At 37.2% G+C, this 22,311-nt stretch overlaps 4 protein-coding genes across 4 annotated transcripts in view; 3 read left to right on the top strand and 1 right to left on the bottom strand.

The window, feature by feature from the left end:
- The window catches only part of LOC145890445 (uncharacterized), a 74,619-nt gene that overhangs the window by 21,664 nt on the left and 30,644 nt on the right, over positions 1-22,311 (top strand). The gene's annotated exons all lie outside the window — the stretch shown is intronic.
- LOC145888931 (uncharacterized) overlaps positions 1-22,311 on the top strand; it is a 64,696-nt gene that overhangs the window by 20,540 nt on the left and 21,845 nt on the right. The window lies entirely within an intron of this gene.
- On the top strand, positions 119-2,286 carry LOC145888936 (uncharacterized). The gene is made up of 7 exons (XM_082979805.1): positions 119-158; positions 264-365; positions 439-501; positions 704-869; positions 1,154-1,294; positions 1,627-1,786; positions 1,945-2,286. Exons 1-7 carry the CDS (start codon positions 119-121, stop codon positions 2,047-2,049), a joined length of 777 nt encoding a protein of 258 aa, XP_082835931.1. The 3' UTR covers positions 2,050-2,286.
- LOC145888935 (uncharacterized) lies at positions 2,718-14,291 on the bottom strand. Its single transcript, XM_082979804.1, has 35 exons — positions 14,207-14,291; positions 13,782-13,842; positions 13,291-13,386; positions 12,913-12,978; positions 12,783-12,838; positions 12,372-12,420; positions 11,971-12,063; positions 11,699-11,752; positions 11,527-11,576; positions 11,370-11,418; positions 11,202-11,291; positions 10,915-10,965; positions 10,512-10,573; positions 10,378-10,426; positions 10,182-10,271; positions 9,943-9,993; positions 9,533-9,633; positions 9,412-9,467; positions 9,170-9,270; positions 8,846-9,021; positions 8,517-8,608; positions 7,885-8,218; positions 7,660-7,820; positions 7,329-7,467; positions 7,130-7,219; positions 6,642-7,059; positions 6,468-6,568; positions 6,056-6,229; positions 5,561-5,745; positions 4,971-5,197; positions 4,485-4,695; positions 4,061-4,202; positions 3,518-3,689; positions 3,130-3,323; positions 2,718-2,840 (listed from the first exon to the last, which is right to left on the bottom strand). Exons 1-35 carry the CDS (start codon positions 14,265-14,267, stop codon positions 2,797-2,799), a joined length of 4,146 nt encoding a protein of 1,381 aa, XP_082835930.1. The 5' UTR covers positions 14,268-14,291; the 3' UTR covers positions 2,718-2,796.

Here is a 22,311-nt window from a genome sequence, read left to right as displayed (position 1 = left end):
ACCTTTTTTCCTTCACTTTGCAAAAGAATGAAATGCGGGAGGTATGGCGCAAAAACCTCATTACGCTTGTTGGTTTGGACGGGTTAGGTTCTATCAGAGTTGAAGACACAACGCAGATATGGATTCAAATATCACGGTGCAGATTGCAACGATGTTAGGTAAAATATTTTGGAAAAATTTGATGTAATAATACTTAATACCAGGTTTTCGGACTTTAGATGTCACATTCCTTATTCTGTAATTTTAATTAACTTGAAAACAAGAAAAACTTGACAACAAGAAATTAAATCAGTTTTATGCAAGCGAAATGTACATTGCAGGCGAAGAACAAAGCACAGACCAACCATCTACCTCTGGATTAGCAGGTGGTTGGATAAAGTCTGCTTTTAGTAATCCAGACTGTTGAGTAATACTCACAAACACTGTTAACATTAACAGGTGTCAGGAAGGCATTACAATCTTCTGAAAAGCAAAAGGGTGAATGCAAGTTTTGGATCTTATGTAAATAACTTATTGTACGGTTGCAAACAAATGAACAGGATAAACGAAAATGCAAACTTTAATGAGTGTTATTCTCACATATTTTTCAGACTGCCTAAATATGTTTTTTTGTGTTGATCCTGTTAGAAAACAATTTGTTTAAAGGGCCACATTTTGCTCAAGTTTTGTTACACTTTGTTGAATTTGTGCTTAAAGTTTGTAGATATCAAAACCTCAACATTTACATGTACTTTCTTCCACAAACACATTAAGGATCCTGCATACAAAAGTGGAAAATTCGGTGAAATTCGTAATTTGCTTCTGGGAATGTTGGAAACTTATCAGTACGAACGAACGTTGCTCGACACGACTTTAAACCTCCTCGCAAGGTTTGTATGTGAAAATATTTTTCAATTGTGCTCCTGGAGTTTTTGTTAAAATATTAGGAAAGAATTTTGGCCCACGTGTTTGACATGGTTTCAATTTAACATTGGCCTAACGAAGGATAAAAATATGTCGTTCACAGCATGTTTAAGTAAATGCATGAATCGACCGATTGTAACATTTTAAAAATACATTGATAACCGATTTTTCGGTTATTGGATACTATTTAAAAAAATGTGCAAAGAATATTTTGAAACACTTTAGTTGCTTGAATGAAATTAACATTTAGAGATCGCCACAAGTCGTTGTGCAGCCTCAGGAAGAACATTACACGTGGAATCGCCCCTAGATCCCAACTATGCACTTTATGCAGGAAGTCTGTGATTCGATCGGTAAAGAATCAGGAAGAACAAAAACTTCTCGTTTTCAGGTTGGACAAAAGTTTGTTATTTTGTTAAAATCAGGAAATTCGTTTTTCTCGTTAGGCCACATGTTCAGGTTTTCATTTCTATTTTTAAAATTTAAGCAAGCAGAAGTTTTAGTGTAACATGGCATCATGAGCAAATAGAAATAGTAAGTGAAAATTAACACTTTACACTCAGCGAAGGAAGCATTTTTTTGCTGGTTTGTTGACGCGAATTTTAGTTAGTCGAAAAAAATTGGCGTTTGCAAAAACTTATGCAATATTTGGATTTGCATAAAGAACAAAGAAAAATATGTCGCGTTAAATTGCTTCACCAATGTTAAAATTTTTGTTTTCAGTTGCGGTTCAGTTTATCACAAATCCTGTTTACTGCAACAACTTGGCTCCGCTGCGCCGCCACGTGTCGACACCGACCGTCGAAGTTACGAAAGTTTTTCTCGAAAATCTGACCGCAAAGAAGACCTACTCTTTGCATTTAAGCATAAAGACGACGAAACGGTAGGAAATTGTTGAAACATTTTTTTTATTAAGGCTGAAAACGAACCTGTCACCTGTTATGTACCTTTTTAATACGATGGACATCTCAGATAGTTCGGCAATTTTGAAACAAACTACTTTTTTCGGCAATTTTAAATCATAACAACTTGATGTTTCAGCCGGAAAACACACATTTGTCAAAAACACGAACAACCAGCTTCCAGCAAAACAACGGTGGTAGAAAATTTAAACTTAACATCAGGTCGCCTGCTATTGAATTCTGACGTCATAATACGATGGATTGACCCCCAAGTCCCTTAAAAAGATCTGGTTTCCGTTTACAAGTTGTATCTCATTCTTTGGTGCCACATTTTCGTACTGATTTTTATTTTTCTTTGACGTCACAGTATGTTGATTTTTTATTTATATGTGAGTGCAATCAGTTGAGTGCAGTAAAGTGTAACGAATTATCATCAACAATTTTGTTCTAATTCTTCAAAAGCGTCCAATACAGTCCTCACCGGTCTGGAAAATCAGCTATGGGTGACAAGTTGTACTAAAATATTGTCTTATACATACAGATCCAAGATAAGCTTTGGTAAGCACTGCAGAATGTATTGACATTTTGAACCGAATCTTACACCTTCTACCAGGATTTGCTCCTGTTTATGTTTAAGATTGCCCCGCGTTATTGTTAGACCAATCGTTACGCTTAAAAGTACCTGACCACTCGTGCAAGACGAATGCGTAATGTTTAATAGTGGCGCGCGCAAAATTTTGCTTGGGGTCAAATATTTTTTGGCGAGTTTCGTGTTTTGAAACTGGGTAAAATTGCCGATTTCTGGGCTTAAAAAAGGTCTCCTTTCGTTTGGTATTTTTTTAGCGACATAACTCGATACCTTTCTTTCTATCTCTGACATTTACACTTCGACAAAAAAGTAACATAGTTATTGCTGAATTATTTTATTTGGGAATAATTATGACGTAAGTTTGCACATATCTGACTGGAAAAGCTACTGAAAGTCTCATAATTATCCACGAGATCTTCTTGCTTTGATTTGGAAGTACTTTAGACCTGAATATAAAATAAAAGTATATAAGAATTACTGCGATTTTTGTGGACGCAGTTAACGATTCATCAGCCAAAACGTCTCCGTTGAGTAGGGTTGATGAAATAATTAAATTACCTACAAGCTAAGCACTCTTATGTTCATGACATTATTTGGAGATTTCTAAGAAAATACCAATCGATAAAAGAACACATTGGTGGACATGAATGCAACTGATACGGCAACCTTTAGTGTTGCAACATAATTAACGAACAATATGTTTCAATTTATAGAATATACTAGTTTTAAATTTACCAGCTAGTGCAGATTGGAACCCAGCATTGTAATCTGTCGCCACTTCATTTGCCACGTAATCTTGTCTGTCGTCCACGTAGTTGTCGTTCTTGTCTGGTCCGGCAACCAGAGCTCCGTACAATGTGAACGGGTTAGCGCCACTGCTGTGGAACGAATTTCCCCACGAACAGTCGGCAGGTGGCGCTGCACACGAACTAAACAAAACAACACAATTGTTTGAAAAGCAAGCAGTCGATAGGTTACATCGAGTGGCCTGATTTGCGTGCCCTGACTGCGCAAGGTAGCATCCAAGAGATTTTAGAAGAGTTTAAATTACCGTTAGGTTTGGCGACCTTTTTTTCGAGCGAAAACAAATACAAATTTTGAATGAATCTCATGAATTTTTTACCTTCCTCTGTGATGAGGGCGGAGTGGAGGATTTTTTCCATATCCAACCACATAACTTCTTCCACTGCTTCCCAACATGTAGTGGATTTGTGAACGGGCGAACTTTATAAGATTCTGTTTGTTCGGCATCGATGGAACCTTCGCGGCCGCCAGTGCGATAAATGCGGCATTTGCTGAAGACAAACAAACAATGTTACCCAATTACTTTTAAAAATTTTACTTTTTTTTGTCATGTTCTGCAACAATTTAATTTTTTCAATTAAATATTAACAAAGTGAGCTGTCTGCATAATCGTTGTTTTGAATTCACACAGAAAAATATATGTTCCGCAACATTAATTTATTCATGTGAAGTTTAACATGTGTTTTATGTTCAGAAGTTCTCTCCCAGATAGTTACGATCGTAATCGAGGCCTTTACAGTAGAAATTTGGCTCCTAAGCTATGGAATGGCTAGTTTGCATTGAATAAGCAACCTGGCATTGGTAATACTGAATTGTTACATACGGCCGAGTAGTTACAGAATATCAAAATGTTTCATGATACCTGCGTATCTGTTTGATCCCCACTGGTCGAGCCAGACAAGACCTTTCGGTGTTTTGTGAGCTCCGCCACCGTTGAGGAAACGTTGGTAATTCTGGATGTGAGTTCTGTACTTTTGTTCACCCGTGAAATTGGCAAGGAGCACCTGCAAATATTTTACATGTCCATTATGGGTGTAGGCATGGATGACAGCAACAATAACCCACAAGGTTAGGCTTTTTACTTTATTGGATTTTTGTTTAAACTGTAAATATTCCTCAGCATTTGCTGCCCCGTCACATAAAAAAATAAATGCTTTGGTTTCTTGATTTCTGGTTGAAAGCAAAAATTACCAGATGACGCGAGAAAAGCAGTGATAAGAACATTCAAGAAAAAATTATTTCTTTGAGCTTTTTTTAACATTAAAATTCAAGTTGGACGTAATTACCTGAGATCCTGCTCTTTTGTCGTCCCAGGAAAACATTTTTGGTGTATTTCCGCCTCCGAATTGTTGGTATTTGTTTTTAGCATCTGTCAAGTAGCTTGCCAAACCTGTCGCACGGTAGAGCCAGAGAGCACCCCAAACAAGCTCATCGTTGAAACCGTTGTAAGATCGATAGTAAGCGTTCACAGCCGATATAGACATGTGGTATGATCGCCTGTAAATCAATTTGATATGAAATATCAGCATTTTGTTTTTTCCGGATATTTCATGATAGACCACGACTTCCAGTTGGATATTTTTGATATTTAATTCATTTTTTTTAATTTAATCGATCAAAATCTTTTAAATATTCAACTCAGAAGAAAATAAAATCACGTCAGCAATTGTGACATCTAGCAACTTTTATGCCTTACCTTGGCATCAAATGTAAAAAGCCTATTAAAATTTATATTTTCGTTTTTAAATTGTAGTTGGTTTCTGTTTTCTGACCTGTATTTGTCAGCAAACTCGTACAATTCTTTCGCGTGCTTCAACAGCTTGTTGGCGTAAGTTGGCGCCGACTCGCGGAACACGACAGAGCAAGCTGCCAGAGCGGCGGCTGTTTCAGCAGCTAGTTCTGTACCCGGGTTGTTTTTGTCGATCTTGTAACTTGGTCGATCCATGTTCATTTGTTCTCCTCTTCCCCAGTAAGCGTGATCGGCCTGACCACTTCCAATCTGCGAGTAAAATGTGTTTGGTCAGTGATGAGAAGTTATTCGACCGTCGTTTGTTTTGACGGTGGCAATATCGTGACGCTGATAAATATATTTTTTGCGGGTAACGGATTAATTTTTACTGAAACAACTATTCGTTACTGGTGTTGCGGTAAAATTTTCTGCCTTTAAAAAATAAATGAGTTAAAAATAGAAACGCGTCACATTTGGCGCAGGCATTGAGCGCTTATGAAACAAAATTAGCACAATCTCTATGAGGTTTATTCATCGCACAAAAACACGCCATAACAAACCAATATAAATTTTTGCACTTGCCGCTGCAGGAAACGCGAAATTTGTCGAAGTTATTCAAACTTAAAAAATTACCTGTCCATAAAGTTCATATTTTGCCGTGTGAGCTTTGAGGAAATAGTCAGTAACCCAACGTAGAGAGCTGAGGACGTTTGAATATTCCCCGCTGTCTCTGTAAGCATCTTGGAATTCTATCACTCCCCATGCAAGAGTTGTGACCGACCAGGCCATCGGAAAACCAAATTTGACGTGATCTCCGGCTACAAATACAAGGCAGTTGTTTTGGTTTCTTACATATATTTTTGCTGTGTTCTCGCGCATATGCTGATCAAATAGCAAATGAAGTTTGTTGCTCAGCTGTCCCTGGTGCTTTGTATTTTTTGACGCACAAAATATCCAAAAGATTCTTGGATTTGACACCTTTTTTATTTTTAAAAATCTATCTTTAGTCTGTATTAAATAGCAAATAGTGCAATTTGATAAAAACGGAAAAGTAAACCAACACAAACAACATGTTTACCAAAGTGACATCATCAGACCAGTAGAGAAAGAAACTTCTGGGAAACTTACCATCGTACCACCCTCCAGTAAGATCTTTTGCAGGAGACACATCGCAGCCATCACGAAGACCGGAATCTCCTCTCCAAGGAATTCTGTTTGTTTTTGGAAGTTTTCCTGATCTTTGCGCCTCGTAGAAGAGAATGGACATGGCGATAACTTGGTTATAGTCATATGGCCGCCGTTCTGCAAACAAAACATAACCTTTATAAGCTAAAATAACGAAACTTATAGTGTACATTAATTTTTTTCTGAATGTGACCGAGTGAAGTAAATATGAGATTCTCTTGGTGCGTTACGTACGGGGATTTCTTGTATCATGCCATTGGAATTGTCCCAATTAAATTCTTAAATTCAAAGACCTCTTTAGGCCAACATCATCTGCTTTTATTGGCAAAGAAATTTGTGTGGTTGTTGTGCTCACCGTTTGCTGGCGATTTTCTGTACACGACTCGCGTCTGCCTTGGATTCTTCGGTAAAATCCCTTTAGCGCCCGAACATCTTCCACTACCACCAGCGGAAGGCCTTATTAAGAAAAACAGTTCAATAACAAATATTTTATACCCACTTTGCATGAGTGTTAGTATTAATTGCTTACCTCTGATAGGTTGTAGGACTGTTGTTGTTATTGTTGTTGTTGTTGTGGAAGTTGGGATTATTATTGTGATCCGGGTGATGGTTGGCATCTCTGTTGTTTTGGTTGTTGTTGTTGTTATTATTCTGATTGTGATTGTTGTTCTGATTTTGATTGCTGTTCCAGTTGTTATTGTTGTTGTTGTTGTTGTTGTTGTCCTGATTGTGATTGTTGTTATTCTGATTTTGGTGGTTGTTATTGTTTGAGTTTTTGTTGTTATTATTGTTGTTATTGTTATTTTTGTTTTGTTTATTTTCATGGCGTCGTCTTTGTTCCTCTTCTAACTGCATCTGTCTCCGTCGTTCTTCCTCTTGTAGTCGTTGCTCGCGGGCAATTTCTTCTTGTCTTAGTCTCTCTTTTTCCTGTTCTGCCTGTGACATGCCTTGTCCTGTAATACGTCCACATACGATTGTAGATAAATGCAAACAAAAAACTGGTGGTAACACAACTACCATTACCATGATTTTGTTGTTCTGGTGCTTTAAAAATTCCATGCCAGTCTAGGTTTGGTTTTATTCCATCAGGACAAAGAAACATGACGGCTGCAAAATATAATAAGAAACATATTTGAAACACTACAGTAAACGACAATATATTACAGCAACAAAGTCGTGTTAAACATTTAATATAGATGTAGTATATCTGTCTCACTTTTTGGTGTATCCACAGATGACATCTCGGGTATGATGAGGAAACTGAAGTCATCTCTTAACTGTGAATTCCACGTCTTCGGACGGAACAAATAAACGTATCCGTCATGTGATTTTTCATTCATTTCAGCTTCCCACACCTTATTTGTAACAAAAATTTAATTTTTTGATATAGATGTTGAAAGAGAATCAATTCATGTAACAATATGTCTTTGAAACTGCGTAAGTAAAAGTTAGATATATTGTGTTCTTTACTTGTCTCACAAACGAATTTTATTCTGTATTCTATTAACGTTGTTATAAACAAAATAGCCAAACAATGCTTGTCGTACTTGTATGCTGTCGATGGGTTTCGAAAAAACAACCTTGAGCGTCCAGTCGTTCATCATGTTGTTGGATCCACTGATGACAACATCAGCATTAAAACGGAATTTCTCGCTGTTTGATCCAGAAGTGTAACCAGGGTTCTTTATTCGAAGACCTTTCTGAAGAACTTATAGTGGAAAACAATTGTAAATATTAGTAGATCAACAAATGCTCGAAACACTTATATTTACCATTGCACTGTCCCTTCATTCTCTGCACAGCCGCGTCATTGACCTGTAGCTCTTGATTATTATTGTTGTTGTTATTATGTTCATTATTGTTATCTTGATTATTGTTGTCGTCTTGATTATTGTTGTTGTCTTGATTATGGTTGTTGTCTTGATTATGGTTGTTGTTGTTGTTATTGTTTTGATTGTTGTTTTGATTGTTGTTATTGTCGGTGTTCCAATTGTTGCCTGGTGCTGGTGGCTGAAAGGGTTCTTGTGTGGTTGTCGTTGTTGTTGTCGGTTTTCTGGTTGTAGGTACCGGGGGTTGTACAGGAGGCATGGGAGGCGCAGTTCCAACCTTAAGTAATTGTTTTCGTTAAGTCCTGTATACCAGCAACAGTTTGTCAATGTTTTTGCACAAAACTAGTTACCTGGCTTTTTTGAACAGTTTCTGTAGATATGGAGTTCTCCCTCTAAATCACATGTTTCAAGTTAGTTTAAAAAAACTACATACAAGTACACAGAATTTTAACTTTACGAAGTCGCTTCCTCGTTTCAAGTCAAAAGCAACGCAAAATATAATTTGTGTAAATCATTTCTGATAATTTGTGGTAAATACAACTATTAAGGCGAGTTTTTATTTAAACTTTCACAACCTCTGTTTGTAAGAATCGTCCTGGGTTTCCGTTGTTCGCCATCACAAAGCAAGAAGCATTTGATACTGGTTCCGGATAAAAAGCAACCAAAGCTACAAGTAATAAAAACCAGAAGTTAGAGAAATGTTGTTAAGGCTTTCTGTTTGTCAGATTTTCAATTGTTTTTGCTCAATATTGGTTTTTGACTCGGCTTGATCATAAACGTGGTTGTCTACCGCAATGCCAATATAAGCACATTCAGTTATGGTCATAATTTAAGCGTCAATAATTATAATCTTGTTTATGCATTGATTCGGATGTTATATATAAACAACTTATTGCTTGTTTACCTGTATAGCCACTCATGGATTCGAGTGAAGCTCCAATGATAACAATGGTGAAAGAAAACATATCGACCCCTGTTAGATCGCTGTTGTGCACTTGATTCGTTAGTAAGAGGTACTTTCCCTTGAATGATAAAACCCTCGAAGTCCACGAAATGACGCTCATCGTTTCCGGTAAGTCCCTAAAGCGATATAAAACTGTCAAGTATTTGAGATATTTGCGATTTTGAGGGTTTACAGTGACCTCAGATTTGGAGGCAATTTGGTTAACCACAATTAGTGTCACCACTCTAGGTTTCAGAAAAATTTAAACTTTTTCCAAGCACTTACTTCGTGAAGGTAAGAAGAACCGACCACCCATGTTCGACCAGCAGATGATCCTTGTTAATAATAATTCTGATAACTGCTCCTGTTGGCCAAGTGTCTAAAACCTGCAAAAAATAATTTATTTGAATCAAAAATTAATTTATCCCCAACATTGTATTTTAAAATACTATTTCTCAGTGACGTATTAGTTAAATTACAAAAAACGTTCAAAGCACAGCAGTAACAAAACTAGATTGTTGATATACCTGGAATGAATGGCGTCCGAAGTCTGGTACCGGACAATCATTCTCAACCGTTCTTTCTGTTTAAAACACGAACATTAGTATTTGGACGATTTTGTGACCCTCAAAAAAAGTTTTTTAAAACCTGGCATTTCATAGGCTGTTGTGGTAGTTGGTGGGATGGTTGTGGTTGGTACTGGAGTGGTAGTGGTCGTTGTAGTTGTGGTTGTAGTCGTGGTGGTCGTTCTATACAAACAAAATGATTACAATCGAAAATAGCACACAACTATATGCCTTGGTGTAAAAAAACCTTTAACCGCGGAAGCAGAAATATATTACTTCGGATATAACAATGTAAGAATTTAAAAAACTTTGGTTATCATATAATTGCCGCGAACACAGAACCGTTGTAGCGTTGTAGGGTTCGTAATAAATCCGAATTGTTGATTTAAATGATTGCGTCATGCTATGTTTTGCAGGTGCTAAAGGTAAAGTGTGCCCGCACATGTTACAAACTAACTATAAAATTCACTTCTACAGTTCTGCAGGTACTACCTTGTACAAATGGGGAACGATCCAGTCCAGAAGCATCTGCTTCCTCGACATCTGCATACAAATATATTTATCAGTTGATAAATGTTATTCACAAGTGTTGATTTAGTTTGTGAATCAAAAAGCGTGGAATTGGTTCTCGCTCCGATTAAAGTCTTATTTTGTTCTTTGAAGCACACTCCATTCACGCGAAACGAAAAATGGTGCACGAAAAATGAACATGCAATATATTGTTGGCTTACCGGCACACCCTCATTGCTGAAGGGTTAACAAGACGACCTTGAGTGCACTCGTAGGTGCACCTCGTTCCCATCAACCTTCCCTTGGTGCATCTGGAACAAAATAAGTACGTGATAAAGATTAAAGTAAAGATGTCAGGATTCAACACGCAAAAATACGAAAAGTAAAAACCCAAAAGTAAATTTTGATACTGCTTACGTCATTGTTGTCAATGGAACTGGAGAGAGAGATGTGCAGCGTTGTGGAGCTAAAAAATGAACAACAAAAAATTCAAATTTGTGAAACAATTTAAAAACAGCAAACGCAGCAAGATGTTATACAACTTAATTTACCTGTTGTTGTTGTTGTCGGTGCGACTGTTGTTGTGGGTTTTTCGGTAGTTGCTGGTCTTGGTCTACAAACAACATAACGTTTTTCTATTTAAGTTATGTGTTAGGCACAGTTTGACTCCAACGGATATCCCAGTGCACAAACAATGTAGTCACTATATCGTGTACAATATCCCCATTTTAGAAGTAAGTGTTAAACTTTTTTTTAAAGTCGTAAACTCCGGTTTGACTCAGCTTGCCGAGCACTGCACCAGTAATTTGCATTTAAATGTTTACAAATTATTCGTTATTATTGGTTTCAGTCATATGTTTTTGCTCTGTATTGCAGATGTCTGTCCAAAATTATTACTACATGTAATAGCATTTTGGCAAGAGCAAAATTAAGATCCTTGTGTGTAATCACTACCTTGTACAAATGGGGATCGATCCAGTCCAGAAACATCTGCTTCCACGACATCTGCATACAAATAAATTCTGTTGGTCAAAATTTCCCCCACAAAGTCAGTCCCCATTTTAATTCGCACGATTTAACTGATTTAATTTGCTTTTTAACCATTTTAACAATTTAATCATAAACAAATGAATGGATAACGTGTGGTGGGTACAAAACTTGATGCATTTTCAATGTAACTGGGTCATTTCAACAAATAAGAAATGTGACAAGTGCTTCTGAGTTGATATGACTTAACTTACCGACACACCCTCCTTGCTGCAGAATTAACCAGCCGACCTTGAGTGCACTTGTAGGTGCACGTGGAACCCATCAATGTGCCCCTGGTGCAACTGGAACAAAATCATATGCGGTAAATATGCGATCACAATCTAGTTTGAAATATTAATTTCAAAATGAAATTTGCTTACGTTCTTGTTGTCTGTGGAACTCTTGCGAGTGTCGTGCAACGTTTAGGAGCTACAAAAATTTAAGTTTTTAAACAAGTGAAAAACCGGACGTATCGAGTACATGACTCGTGATACGACATCAAATAAATTTAAGTAATGGCTTGAATGGGATAATTACCAGTTGTTGTTGGTGCGACTGTTGTTGTTGGTCTTTGTGTGGCCGCTCGTCTATGAACAGCATTTTAGTTTAAAATCTTTTTATTTAAAAAAATAATTTTATTATCAAAATTTGCAAACGTTCTGCATTAAATACATAACACGAATATTGGAAAAAAAGGTTTGGAATTTACCTGACAGTGCAAACAGGAGCAGTACCAGTCCAGAAACATCTTGTACCTCGGCATCTGTTGAGAAAAGGACGATTAAAATGTACATTTCCATAATTTTAGTGAGATGTTCAATAAACAATAAAAAAATGAGAAAAAAAACAAGAAAATGTTTGTAATTGATGAAAATTGGCCACTGGAAAAAAGTAACATGCAACAAATATTTTTTTAAATAATATTTAAATCCTGGAAAATAATATTAGAAATACAATCAATTTCTAAACGGTTTCTTTTACCTGCACTGACGTGAACGAGCCTGACGATTTACGAAACTTCCTTGTGTGCAAGTGTAAAAACATGTTGAACCGCTGTAACGTAGTTTGGTGCATCTGCAATAAATTGATTATGTTTGGTTATTTTCCTGTGCCCGCTTAATTGTCGAAAAGTTGTCTACACCTTACACCGCCTTAATGCAAAAGGAAGGTATGAAGAGATCGTTTATCGGTTTTGTTGAAAAAAATCAAATAATATTCGAGCTATATAATATGCAATTCCTGTTGCTGCCAGGCATATTGCAATTAGAAATGTACTGATCTTCTGGCATAAACGTACTGTATTCTTACGACGTTTCGTCTGCCATGCGGCGAGGTACCTGATGAAGTCTCGCCGCATGGCATTTTTTATATAATATGCTTACGTCACACTCGTGCGTGGAACAGATGGAAGTGCTGAACATCTTGGGGTTCCTGGAAAATTAAAGAAGCTTTAAGAATAGTAACTTACACATGAGCTATTACCAAACCTAGAACAGCTTATTGTTTCGCAAAGCCGGTGCACCTGCGGCTTTAAAGGAAATTACAAAACCAAACCACTTCTAAAAGTAGGCTACGTCGCAGTTATTATCCAGGTGTGGCTCTGGTGCTTGTGATTAAGAACAAAGTGCTTCAATTACGCGGTCTGGCCGTCACACTTAAAAATTTTCCTCACAGAACCATAAAAAAAGTTTCAATGATCTTGCCACCATCTCACTATCGAGAAAGTTTCTTTCTGTGAGTGCCACTACCCTACTCCAAAAAGTTAAGAGATTTGTCCTCAATAAAATACTTACTAGGTTTCGTAACAGGCGGTTTTGCGGTTGTAACCCTTCTTGTAGGAGCAACTCTCCTAAAATAAATGGAATTTATTATTAAGACCCCAAAAAACAAGCTTTAGGTGTGAAGGGTTATAAAATAACGTACCGAACTGGAGGGGCGACCATACAGAAAGCTTTTTTTCCTGTCCATCGGCATCTGCTGCTGGTACATCTAAAAGTATTTTTTGGTAAATAAATTTTTGGTCGTGTACAGGATTTGTTTGCTTTAACATTTTCAACTCCAGGCAAATAATAGAAGAGTTGCAAATCAGCAAGTGCCTAAATGCAGGCCTTGCACCGTTCATTAGACCTTGTTCAAAATGGACATTGATTGAAACTCATTGAGTCTGCTTCGTAAACAGAATGTTTCCGAATATGAAGATAATTAGAAGGAAATACTTGCTAGACGTGGATATTTATTTTGATTATATTCAACAAACGAAACGAAGAGTTGACAAAAAATGTTGTTTATTAAAATTTTTACCTGCAAATCCTCATTTCGCTTTCTTTGCTGGTGAGTTTGTAGCCAATTAAACATCGATAGAAACATCTCGAATTCTCGAAAAAGGAACTGCTACAACTGTTCGACACAAAATCACCATTAAGCTTACGTCTGGTGTAACATTGAACCTCACATTGAAAATCACTTATTGTGTTGCTATTCACGATACTTTGCAATGGTGCCGAATGCCGATAGGTGCGTATTCATATAACTTGTAGTTTCTAAACAAATTACTACTAGATGAGCGCGGAAATTATTTGCATTTACTTAAACACGGGTTTTCTTTTGATAAATGCGTCAGATTGATTTATTGAGATTGATCATGTTAAAATTAAGAAGGGCCGTATTGCAACAATTAGGAAAAATGTTGGTTTATTTTATTATTTATGGTAAACAAGGCACAATATTTTCCATTACAAAACGTAAGCATTATGTATAAAAAAGATATACGTAGCCCAACTACTGAAACTTACGCAAACTTAAGTAGTCCTGTCTCTTTCAAGGCTGTACATTTTCGTCGTCTTTGTGCTTCGCCTTTAAATAAAAATATATCATTAACTTTGTTTAATCGCAAAGTTTGTCCCAAGTTTGGGTGGGCTCGACCCGAAAAGCCAATGCTTATGCAAAACCCGCACCTGATATATCTTTCCATAACTAAAAATACTCACAAAAAATGACAGACGATTAACGTCATTGCGATATTTAATTATAAAAAAATCAACAAAGATATTAAATTTGCTTAAATAGCAATGTTAATATCTGTCTTGTTCAAATTGAACTATGTGAGTACATTTAAATATCTGACAAGTAAGGACAGTAACCACGCAGAGCAGGCTTATTATAATGCTGTATATTACATTTTACGTTATATCTTTCTACAAATGCGTTTGTTACTTACCGAAGGTGAAACACAGAAAAATTGCAACGAGAAGAAGCAGTAACTTGTTACACACGATCATGTTTCACAAATACGTCAACTTAAAGTACTGCAATATAAAAGTTATCGCTTTATTTATTAGGTACTACACAGATATTAAAATATTATACAGCTGCTGAATGCATTTGCAGCTTTTCAAACAAACGCGCGTTTTATACCAGAAAACACCTTTTTTCCGTCGCGGTTTATGAGTCACCATGGATACGCTTTACTATTATCTCGAACGATAATTTCCGGGCCCAACCTGCCACTTTGACCTCTCGCCTTTCCTATGAGTCACCAATTTTGCCAAATTCGTTTGGCATTTGATTTGAGCATGGTTTTGCGCTATTTTTAGACGTGTGACAAAAGACCGATGCATCATACTGCGATGCTTTGGCTGCTCCTATACAAAAGGAATTTGGCCAATCTTTGATGTACAAAAAATTGGGGCAAAATTGTACTTGCATGTTTCACAATGACAAGAGACTTAGATAACATTAATGTTTCGAATATTGGCATCAATTCTAATCAAACACATTACACCCAGGTCACTAGAAATAGGCAAGACAATAAAGTTTTTTGTGCTTTGTCTCGTGTTGTAAGTTAATTGGTGTTAGAACACGCCACCTTTTACATGAATTCATGTCATTTTTAAAAACCACACGTAATTTAATTTACTTTTGTTCATTGTTATATTTCTGGTTTGTCGCATATATGTACAATTTAACTACAGCATGTGCAAACGTATTGCATAGCAGTAAAACTGACAGAGCCAACAGACTTAGAATTATTGTAGCCTTTTGACGTCATTACATTTCTTGTTTTTACATTGCTTGTTTATTCAGTTCCCGCGGTACAAATGCCAACTTCAACGTAAATTTTGCTGACTAAAAATTATGACGCAGGTGTTCGGGTGATTCAACATGAAATTGTTATTCAATGCAAAACACTGTGATTTGGTGCGACCAGTTCGAGATGACGTGTTCATATGCCCTGAGGGGTTTTGCTTTATAAAGTTGACACACTGTCCTGTACTAGCGAGAAACACATTCGCATTTTACCGAAATTTGATAGGAAAGCTTAATCTTCATCTTAAATAACAAATATGTCCTTCTTTTAGTTCTTTCTATGCCGATCGGAAAATCACAAAGCTAATTATGCGCTCTTGACAAATTTGATTTCATCTGTTTGGTTGCTACTTTAATTTGTCAATATCTCCTATGTTTGCGCCTAACAAAAGTGCTACAACAAACAACATGCAAAGTAACTGTAATAATTTAAAGCATTTTTTAGCCTTTTTATACAATGCTATTATTACGCTTATAAACTGGAGCATATATGCTGGTGCAAAGAACTCGACATAATTGTTTGATTCTTGGGGAGTAACATCCTTAAACATACTACAATTCATTTTAATCGGAACAATCTTGGTTTTACTGGTTTGTTCGCAAATGAAGAATATTTTCTACGCAATACCTTTTCCTGCACCTAAAACTACATTCCTGAATACACGCAAAAGTCATTGTCCCTGCGATTTTATGCTCGCAGCTGTCGGTTCGTTTCCTAATCACATTTCACGATTTGTTACGTTTAGTTGTCAGTGCTTGCCAAATGCAAAACCACAGCAGGAAACGTTTTGCCTTAAAAGCTTAAAAAACGAAGCTGCACATCCGCTTGCCGCGGTAATCCGTATCACGATTTTTACACACGATTGTAATTACAAATCACTACACAGCTAAATGTGTCTGGGTTTATGAAGATGTTTTTGGAATGCTTTAGGAAATAAGAAAGTGTATGTTTTTATTTACGATAAATTTACAGCAACAAGCCTTGTATTAGGTTGAAAACGTCATTTGCATTTGTGCGTGGTTTTCTCCAACAAGGGAAAAACTGAAATGAAATATAACAAAACGAACACGTCAACTCCAAACACACTTGTACACACAAGGAGAAGACATTGTGTGTCGATAATTGGCACCAGCGTAGAAATAGATTTAAACCATATTTCCAACAAGAAAAATATAGTTATCATTAAAAACCCGTGCGTAGTTTATAAAGATGTTTAAGATTCATTCTTTAAAAATAAAACGTCTTGGCAGAATCGTTGTTCATTCGCAATAGGTTCTTTCTGGGGAGAAAAGGTGCTACGTGCGAAAAAAGTGCCGTTGATTGGTTTTAAAATCATCAACAACAGGAACCAAAACACCCTTCGCAATCTTACAGTTGAAATATGATAAAAACAGAACAAAAAAAAGAGGAAGTTGTTGGACGTTTGTTGAAATACCCTTTCCAGGAAAATATGATTTTACAGAATGTGTTTAACGTCAGGACAAATAATCATATCAAATAAAACAACCAAAAATCCATGGTTTAAATCGACAGTTTACGTTGTGATGTAACTTTTTGCACAGCAAGTGAATTTGCGTGCCGTGTACAATGGGCTTTTAATCCTGAAATGTTAAAAGGAAATGACTGTTCTTTTTTTAGTGCTTTAATACTTAGCGTAATGAGATCTGTGTCTCATCACACGTGCTGAAATGTCGTGCTGCTCCATCCACAACCATTTCTTGCTCAGTTGTCATTTTAATGCTTTTGTAAAAAAGTGTTTCCGCATAATATTTGTTGAATTTGCAAACGTTTCCAAACTTTTAGTTAACAGTGTCTGTTAAAACTTCTATTGTCTCTGTGGTAATTTTAATTACGACTGCAATAAGGCCGCGAGAGGCATTTGCCAATAAAAGGTTTTGTGGAGCGTAATGACATAATTTTCAATCTGCGGAGAGAATACGTATATTTTATAGTTTTGTTTACCGTAAATCTGAGAAAAAGTTTTTATTCAAGATTTATTTGTTATTTAGAAGCTTTTATGTTGTCGGCATAATTTAGCTATATGCACGTGTACTAAAATTATCTTACAAACATACAAGTGATAATATCAAACCGAAACAAAAGTTTCAACAGTTTTCACCAAGAAATCCGGATATGATAGACGTCGCTATAACGCGTCAGAGCTTCACCAAAACAAACGTTTTGTTTCGTCACCACAGTTCGGATTGGGTGATTCCCCGTTGGCGTCGGTTTTGTTCGGTAAAATTTAACTCAGTTTCTGTAGAGTTGTATTCCAAATACATTTTAACCGTGTGGTCGTTCGGGTTTTCGTCTTGCAAAGAAATAATGAAAACTTGTAATTTGCAATGGCTGGCACTCCAAGTTAAATAACAATTGAAAGTGATACCGAAACCTAAACATAAGAAATATAAGCAATGGTTTTCTAAGTCACCATGGCTCATTACATAATTAACGCAAACCAACACTATTCGGTATAATTGTTAAAAGGTGTCACCTGATGGGAATCCATGCCCAAGATGATCTTTTTCCACATCTTGATACGTTAAACAACTTTTTTTCCTTCACCAACAGATGCACCGAAGAAAATCGTATTTTGGAAAGAAGTGGTGGAGCACACCAGCTATTCATGAAGTAAATTAACAAATATTGGTTTATAAACAGAAGATACATTTAACCAACCAAAAATTGTTTTGAAGTCGTATTACGTTTGCATAGACACGTATAAGACAAAAGTCGCACTGATTTGTTCCTTGTTGCCCGCATAAAAACAACACCAGACATATTTTTCCCGTCGACAGGATCTCGTTCCAATAGCGACGCTACAGCTATTATTGACTTCTAAAAGTCATTTTTTTGCACTTTACTGGTAAAACTTACTTTGAACAGTTCTCAGGTTGTTAGCATTGTACATGTTGGGTTTGTCGTAATGACGTTCCTAAATAATATGATATAGGCGGAAGCGTAGATCATCTACCGGTACGTGCAGCTATACAACAAATCATTTTAGCTTTACGTAAGGTTTCAAAGCAGATCAATAGTTGGTTGGTGTATGACGTGCCAAACAAAATACAATCACAGCTTTCATCTACCATTGCAAAGATTAACTGTACTAGCGGATTATGAAACGCCTTTCAGACAAAGCAGAAAACTTCGGCGATAGATCTTACAAAGTCTGGGTACAACGATTCACATACTTATTCGCGAACATGCAAATCACGGCGTGCCATATCATGCTGGCCAAACATGAATTTAATCTCATTTCCTCCATTAAATCACTCTGAATACCCCACCAAATTTTGGCCTGGGTACGTCACAGCTTACTTGTATGAAGTTTTGATCCCATTCTCTCATTGAACGTCTAAACATCTCGGTACACACGTGGCTAGTCTGACTTGCCGCAATTGTTGACAATCAACCGAAACACAAGCTACGCCATCGGCCATTACAAATGATTATTTTACCAGTGTCAGACTGTCATTGCTAAATATATAAAAATCTTTACGTAAAAGTTAGGATGATAGAAGTTGACTGATCGTGCAAACCTACATCGAAACATTTTATGCCACGCCTGCAAACTACTTTTTGAACCGTTTAATCACCCACAAGTGTAAGAATTGACGATTGCGAGCTGCATTACTTTCATACACATATTCCATACAGTTCATCACATTACTACAAGAGGGACAACCTTTCCGTCCTTTGTAACAAGGTTTCAAAAATCCTTACGATTTTAGCGATTCAAACCACCTTCGTCATTCGGTGTTTGCAACACGTTTTTTTTATAAATTGAAAGATTTTTGTGTATGAATTTGTTAATAAAAAGTGCTGTAGCACAAGGGTGAAACGGTTCTGGCATAAATATAACGGACGAAAATAGTAACATAAGCCAACCAATTTATAACATTGTAATTAGCCGTGTGATGTTATGCCCGACGCAATTTTGCAAACTAACCGATGTAATGATCAAACTAAAAACATCTTTTTTTTCGGATTATTTTTCTTAAATGGGGAACGCTTTACCCAAACAAAACACCTGAGAGTTCCTTTTTAGATGAGCGTTGCCGTGTTCCGCGGATAAACAAGTTTGGGAAACATTACGCGTCACTTATTTTGCTTGAACCTTACAGAATACTGATAAAAAATAGGAAAATGTTTCGTCTGTTTGTGGTGTAATGATGGGTCGCTAAAATATGGACCTATGGCGCCACCCAGTGCACATAGTCTAGATCGCCAAATGAACACTTCGTTTTTAAGTGATATATTCGCAACAAGCTCTCGGGCGTTTCATGAGTTAACGTTATTCAAAACTTCCTGGGAAGTTTATGTTCGTATATTCGAAACTTGACATTTTTCGCAAAACGATGTTTTTCTTTTTACATTATGTGCCTTATGTATTATTCTGAACTAAGCAGCAACCGTTGCCTCTAGCTAGAAATGCAAACAAAAATTTGTTTTGTGCTGTTTACATGCAGCTCAAAATAATCAAAGTTGCACCTGTAAATAACTCTAAGGGTCTCAGAGATATTTAACAGGGTCTCGATGGCCTGAGCGGTTATTGAGTCTCTTTGGTGGTTAAACCTGCTTCTGCCCCGTTCTATAAAGCACCCAGAACCAAGATCTCTTCCCGAATAATTGTATTCATTTCTGTTATCTTCTTCATTACCACGGTACATTACAACTTTCAATACAACGTTATTAGGATGCCAGCAAAATAGAATCAAACAGAATTAAATAGAATTAGAATGAATTTACCGGTCTAACCTGGGCTTTTTAACGCTCTCCATTATGAGAGCTGATTGGTCAATAATGTCACGTGATATCATGAGGCGCTTGAAGTAATATAATACAAGAACATAGGTGTGATGTGACATAAGCATAGGAGGACATTTTATGTGGTAAACAGGATGTTGAATGAATCACTTTACTCGAGAATATTCGATGGCTCAATCATTTGGGTCACATTGTGGGATTATGCAGTACATGTGCAAAGCTGCGCGCAAAACATTACGCAATACAAGCACTGGTTTCTGTGACGTATGTTACACACGCAAAACATTACGCAATACAAGCACTGCTTTCTGTGACGTATGTTACAAATACTTCCCCCCAGATTTGCAGGTGATGAATATAACATCAGCTGTGGGCGATTAAAAAGGTTGTTAATGCGATTGAACGAGTAAATTGCAAGTGGTGGGTGCGAAAAAAAAATGATATAATACGCAAATTTTGTATGTTATTAATAGAGAAATCTCGGTTATAATGGTGCACAAGGAAAAGTCACAACAAATGTGCAATGACATGCGAATACACAAAGGGTCATTACTATGTCATGGGGATGATAACAATGCGGGAAACTTCACCCTTGAAAAAAAAGATTTATGGATAGGGCCATGCGCCTATGCAGTAGGAGGTGCGGCTGGTTCTTGCTGGGCATTTACATTTTGTGAATCAGGGTACAATTCATGCAAGGGATTATTTTCAGCCTCGTTTTGTACTGCTGCTTCAGGTTCGTTACCTGGTGCATTCCTATTGAAGGGATTTAAGTTTGTCCGAGCCCGTGCTATATAATGAGCAATAGTTTGTCTTACACGTGGGTATAGGCGTAGCCAGACATGCTTAATTGCAAAGCCTGTTAATATGACACCCCAAATTAAGGATAAAATGACTAAAATAGCCAAAATACTGCTCCAAAATGGGTCTGTTATAGAGGAGAGTGTCATTAATAACGTTTGTTTAAGCACTGAATGGATGCTGCTTGAAGATGCGCAAGTTTGCCACATCCGACGTTTTGGAGAAGTCCTTTTGCCTCCAAAATACGAGTCTAAGCGTTCATTCTGCCGTTTGGTCTGTGCCAGTGACGCAGGAATTGAGTCTAGATCCCTCAGAGGGTAATGAGGGGTTCCTATAGGAACATTCTATAGAATGTTGGAAGCTTCGATAAAGTTATCTTACTTAATCGACTTATTTATAGGAAGCAATTGCGGGGACATTGTACAATTAATCAACCGAAAGATTTTTCCTTGTATTTTAAAGTGAAAAATCCTATTAGGTTGGTAGTGCTCTACAAACTGTACCTTTGAGTGTAATTCTCTGTTAGAATACAGCTGCCAAACGGTTTACTTCGAGTTAGCTGGCCAGGCTAATTCGGTAAACAATGGATTGTGGCATACACATTAATGTATTGTAAAGAGCGTATACGTACATTTCGGTACGTGCAGCCTATCTCTGTGATAGTTTCTCCAGTAATGGCTGCTTTCTGTTGTCCCGTGAGTAATGATAAAGTAAGAGAGAGGTTAATGCGCGCGTTAGTTGCAAGTAGCAACGAGTGATAAGATTGCAGTTGACATTCTAGGTAAGATGCATCAGCATTCAGGTGTTGGAAACTTGATCGTAATTGATCATTTAAATCGTTTAGGTAAAAACCAATAGCAGTCGGCATTGCCTTAGCAGGCGGGCGTAAATAGTGCCTGATAATTGGGCTGGACAAAATCGCATGGAGTGGGATGTTTGTGCTCCAAAAAAGTAATAAGTGTTTGTAGTAATTATTTCTACAGCGGGACATGATATGGCTGGAATTTCCTTTAAATTTCTATCAAGGCGGAAACCATTAACATGGCATTTTTTGGTCATATTGAGCAGGTGGCGATGGCAGGTTTCCGGGGGAATATCTCGTATTCCGCAACTTGTTGCGGCGAACAAATGCGCAAATTGAAATCAAGGTTAGTTGTGCCAGTGCACCAAAACATGGTTAATAATAGAATTATGTACAAGGAGGGATGTCTTGTTAATTGCCTTTCCATTGGCAAGGGGGAGTGCATTTATTTGCACGGGGACCGAAACGCGCGTGATAAAAACATAAGTCTGAGTTATAACGTTGTCTATTTGGGGGATATCCCGAAAATGGCTTGCGCGGCTGCTGTGACGTACTGTACTGCTGCGGCTGCTGAAACAGCTGATAAGAGCTTCCGGTCGCGCGTTGCGGTGCTGTATTACGTGGCTGAAATGCGTTACGCCTGAACGGTTGTGCTTGCCTGTTGTAAGATTGATAATTTTGGCGATCTGAATAATGCGGTTTTTGCGTACCCTGTCCTGTCGCTGAACATTGAAACGTAGTTAACAATTCCTGTAGTTGGCTTGTTAAACGTTGCATTTCGTTTGGCTGCGTGAGGTCGCTTGGCGCATTGGGGTTGGTATCTGAAATTCGATCTGCTAAAATTCCAATGTCTTCTAGCGAT

This window comes from Ascidia mentula, chromosome 2 (assembly GCF_947561715.1).
Source record: "Ascidia mentula chromosome 2, kaAscMent1.1, whole genome shotgun sequence".
Taxonomy (NCBI): Eukaryota; Metazoa; Chordata; class Ascidiacea; order Phlebobranchia; family Ascidiidae; genus Ascidia; species Ascidia mentula.
Note: the sequence above shows the minus strand (reverse complement) of the source record. Positions and strands in the feature narration are given on the sequence as shown.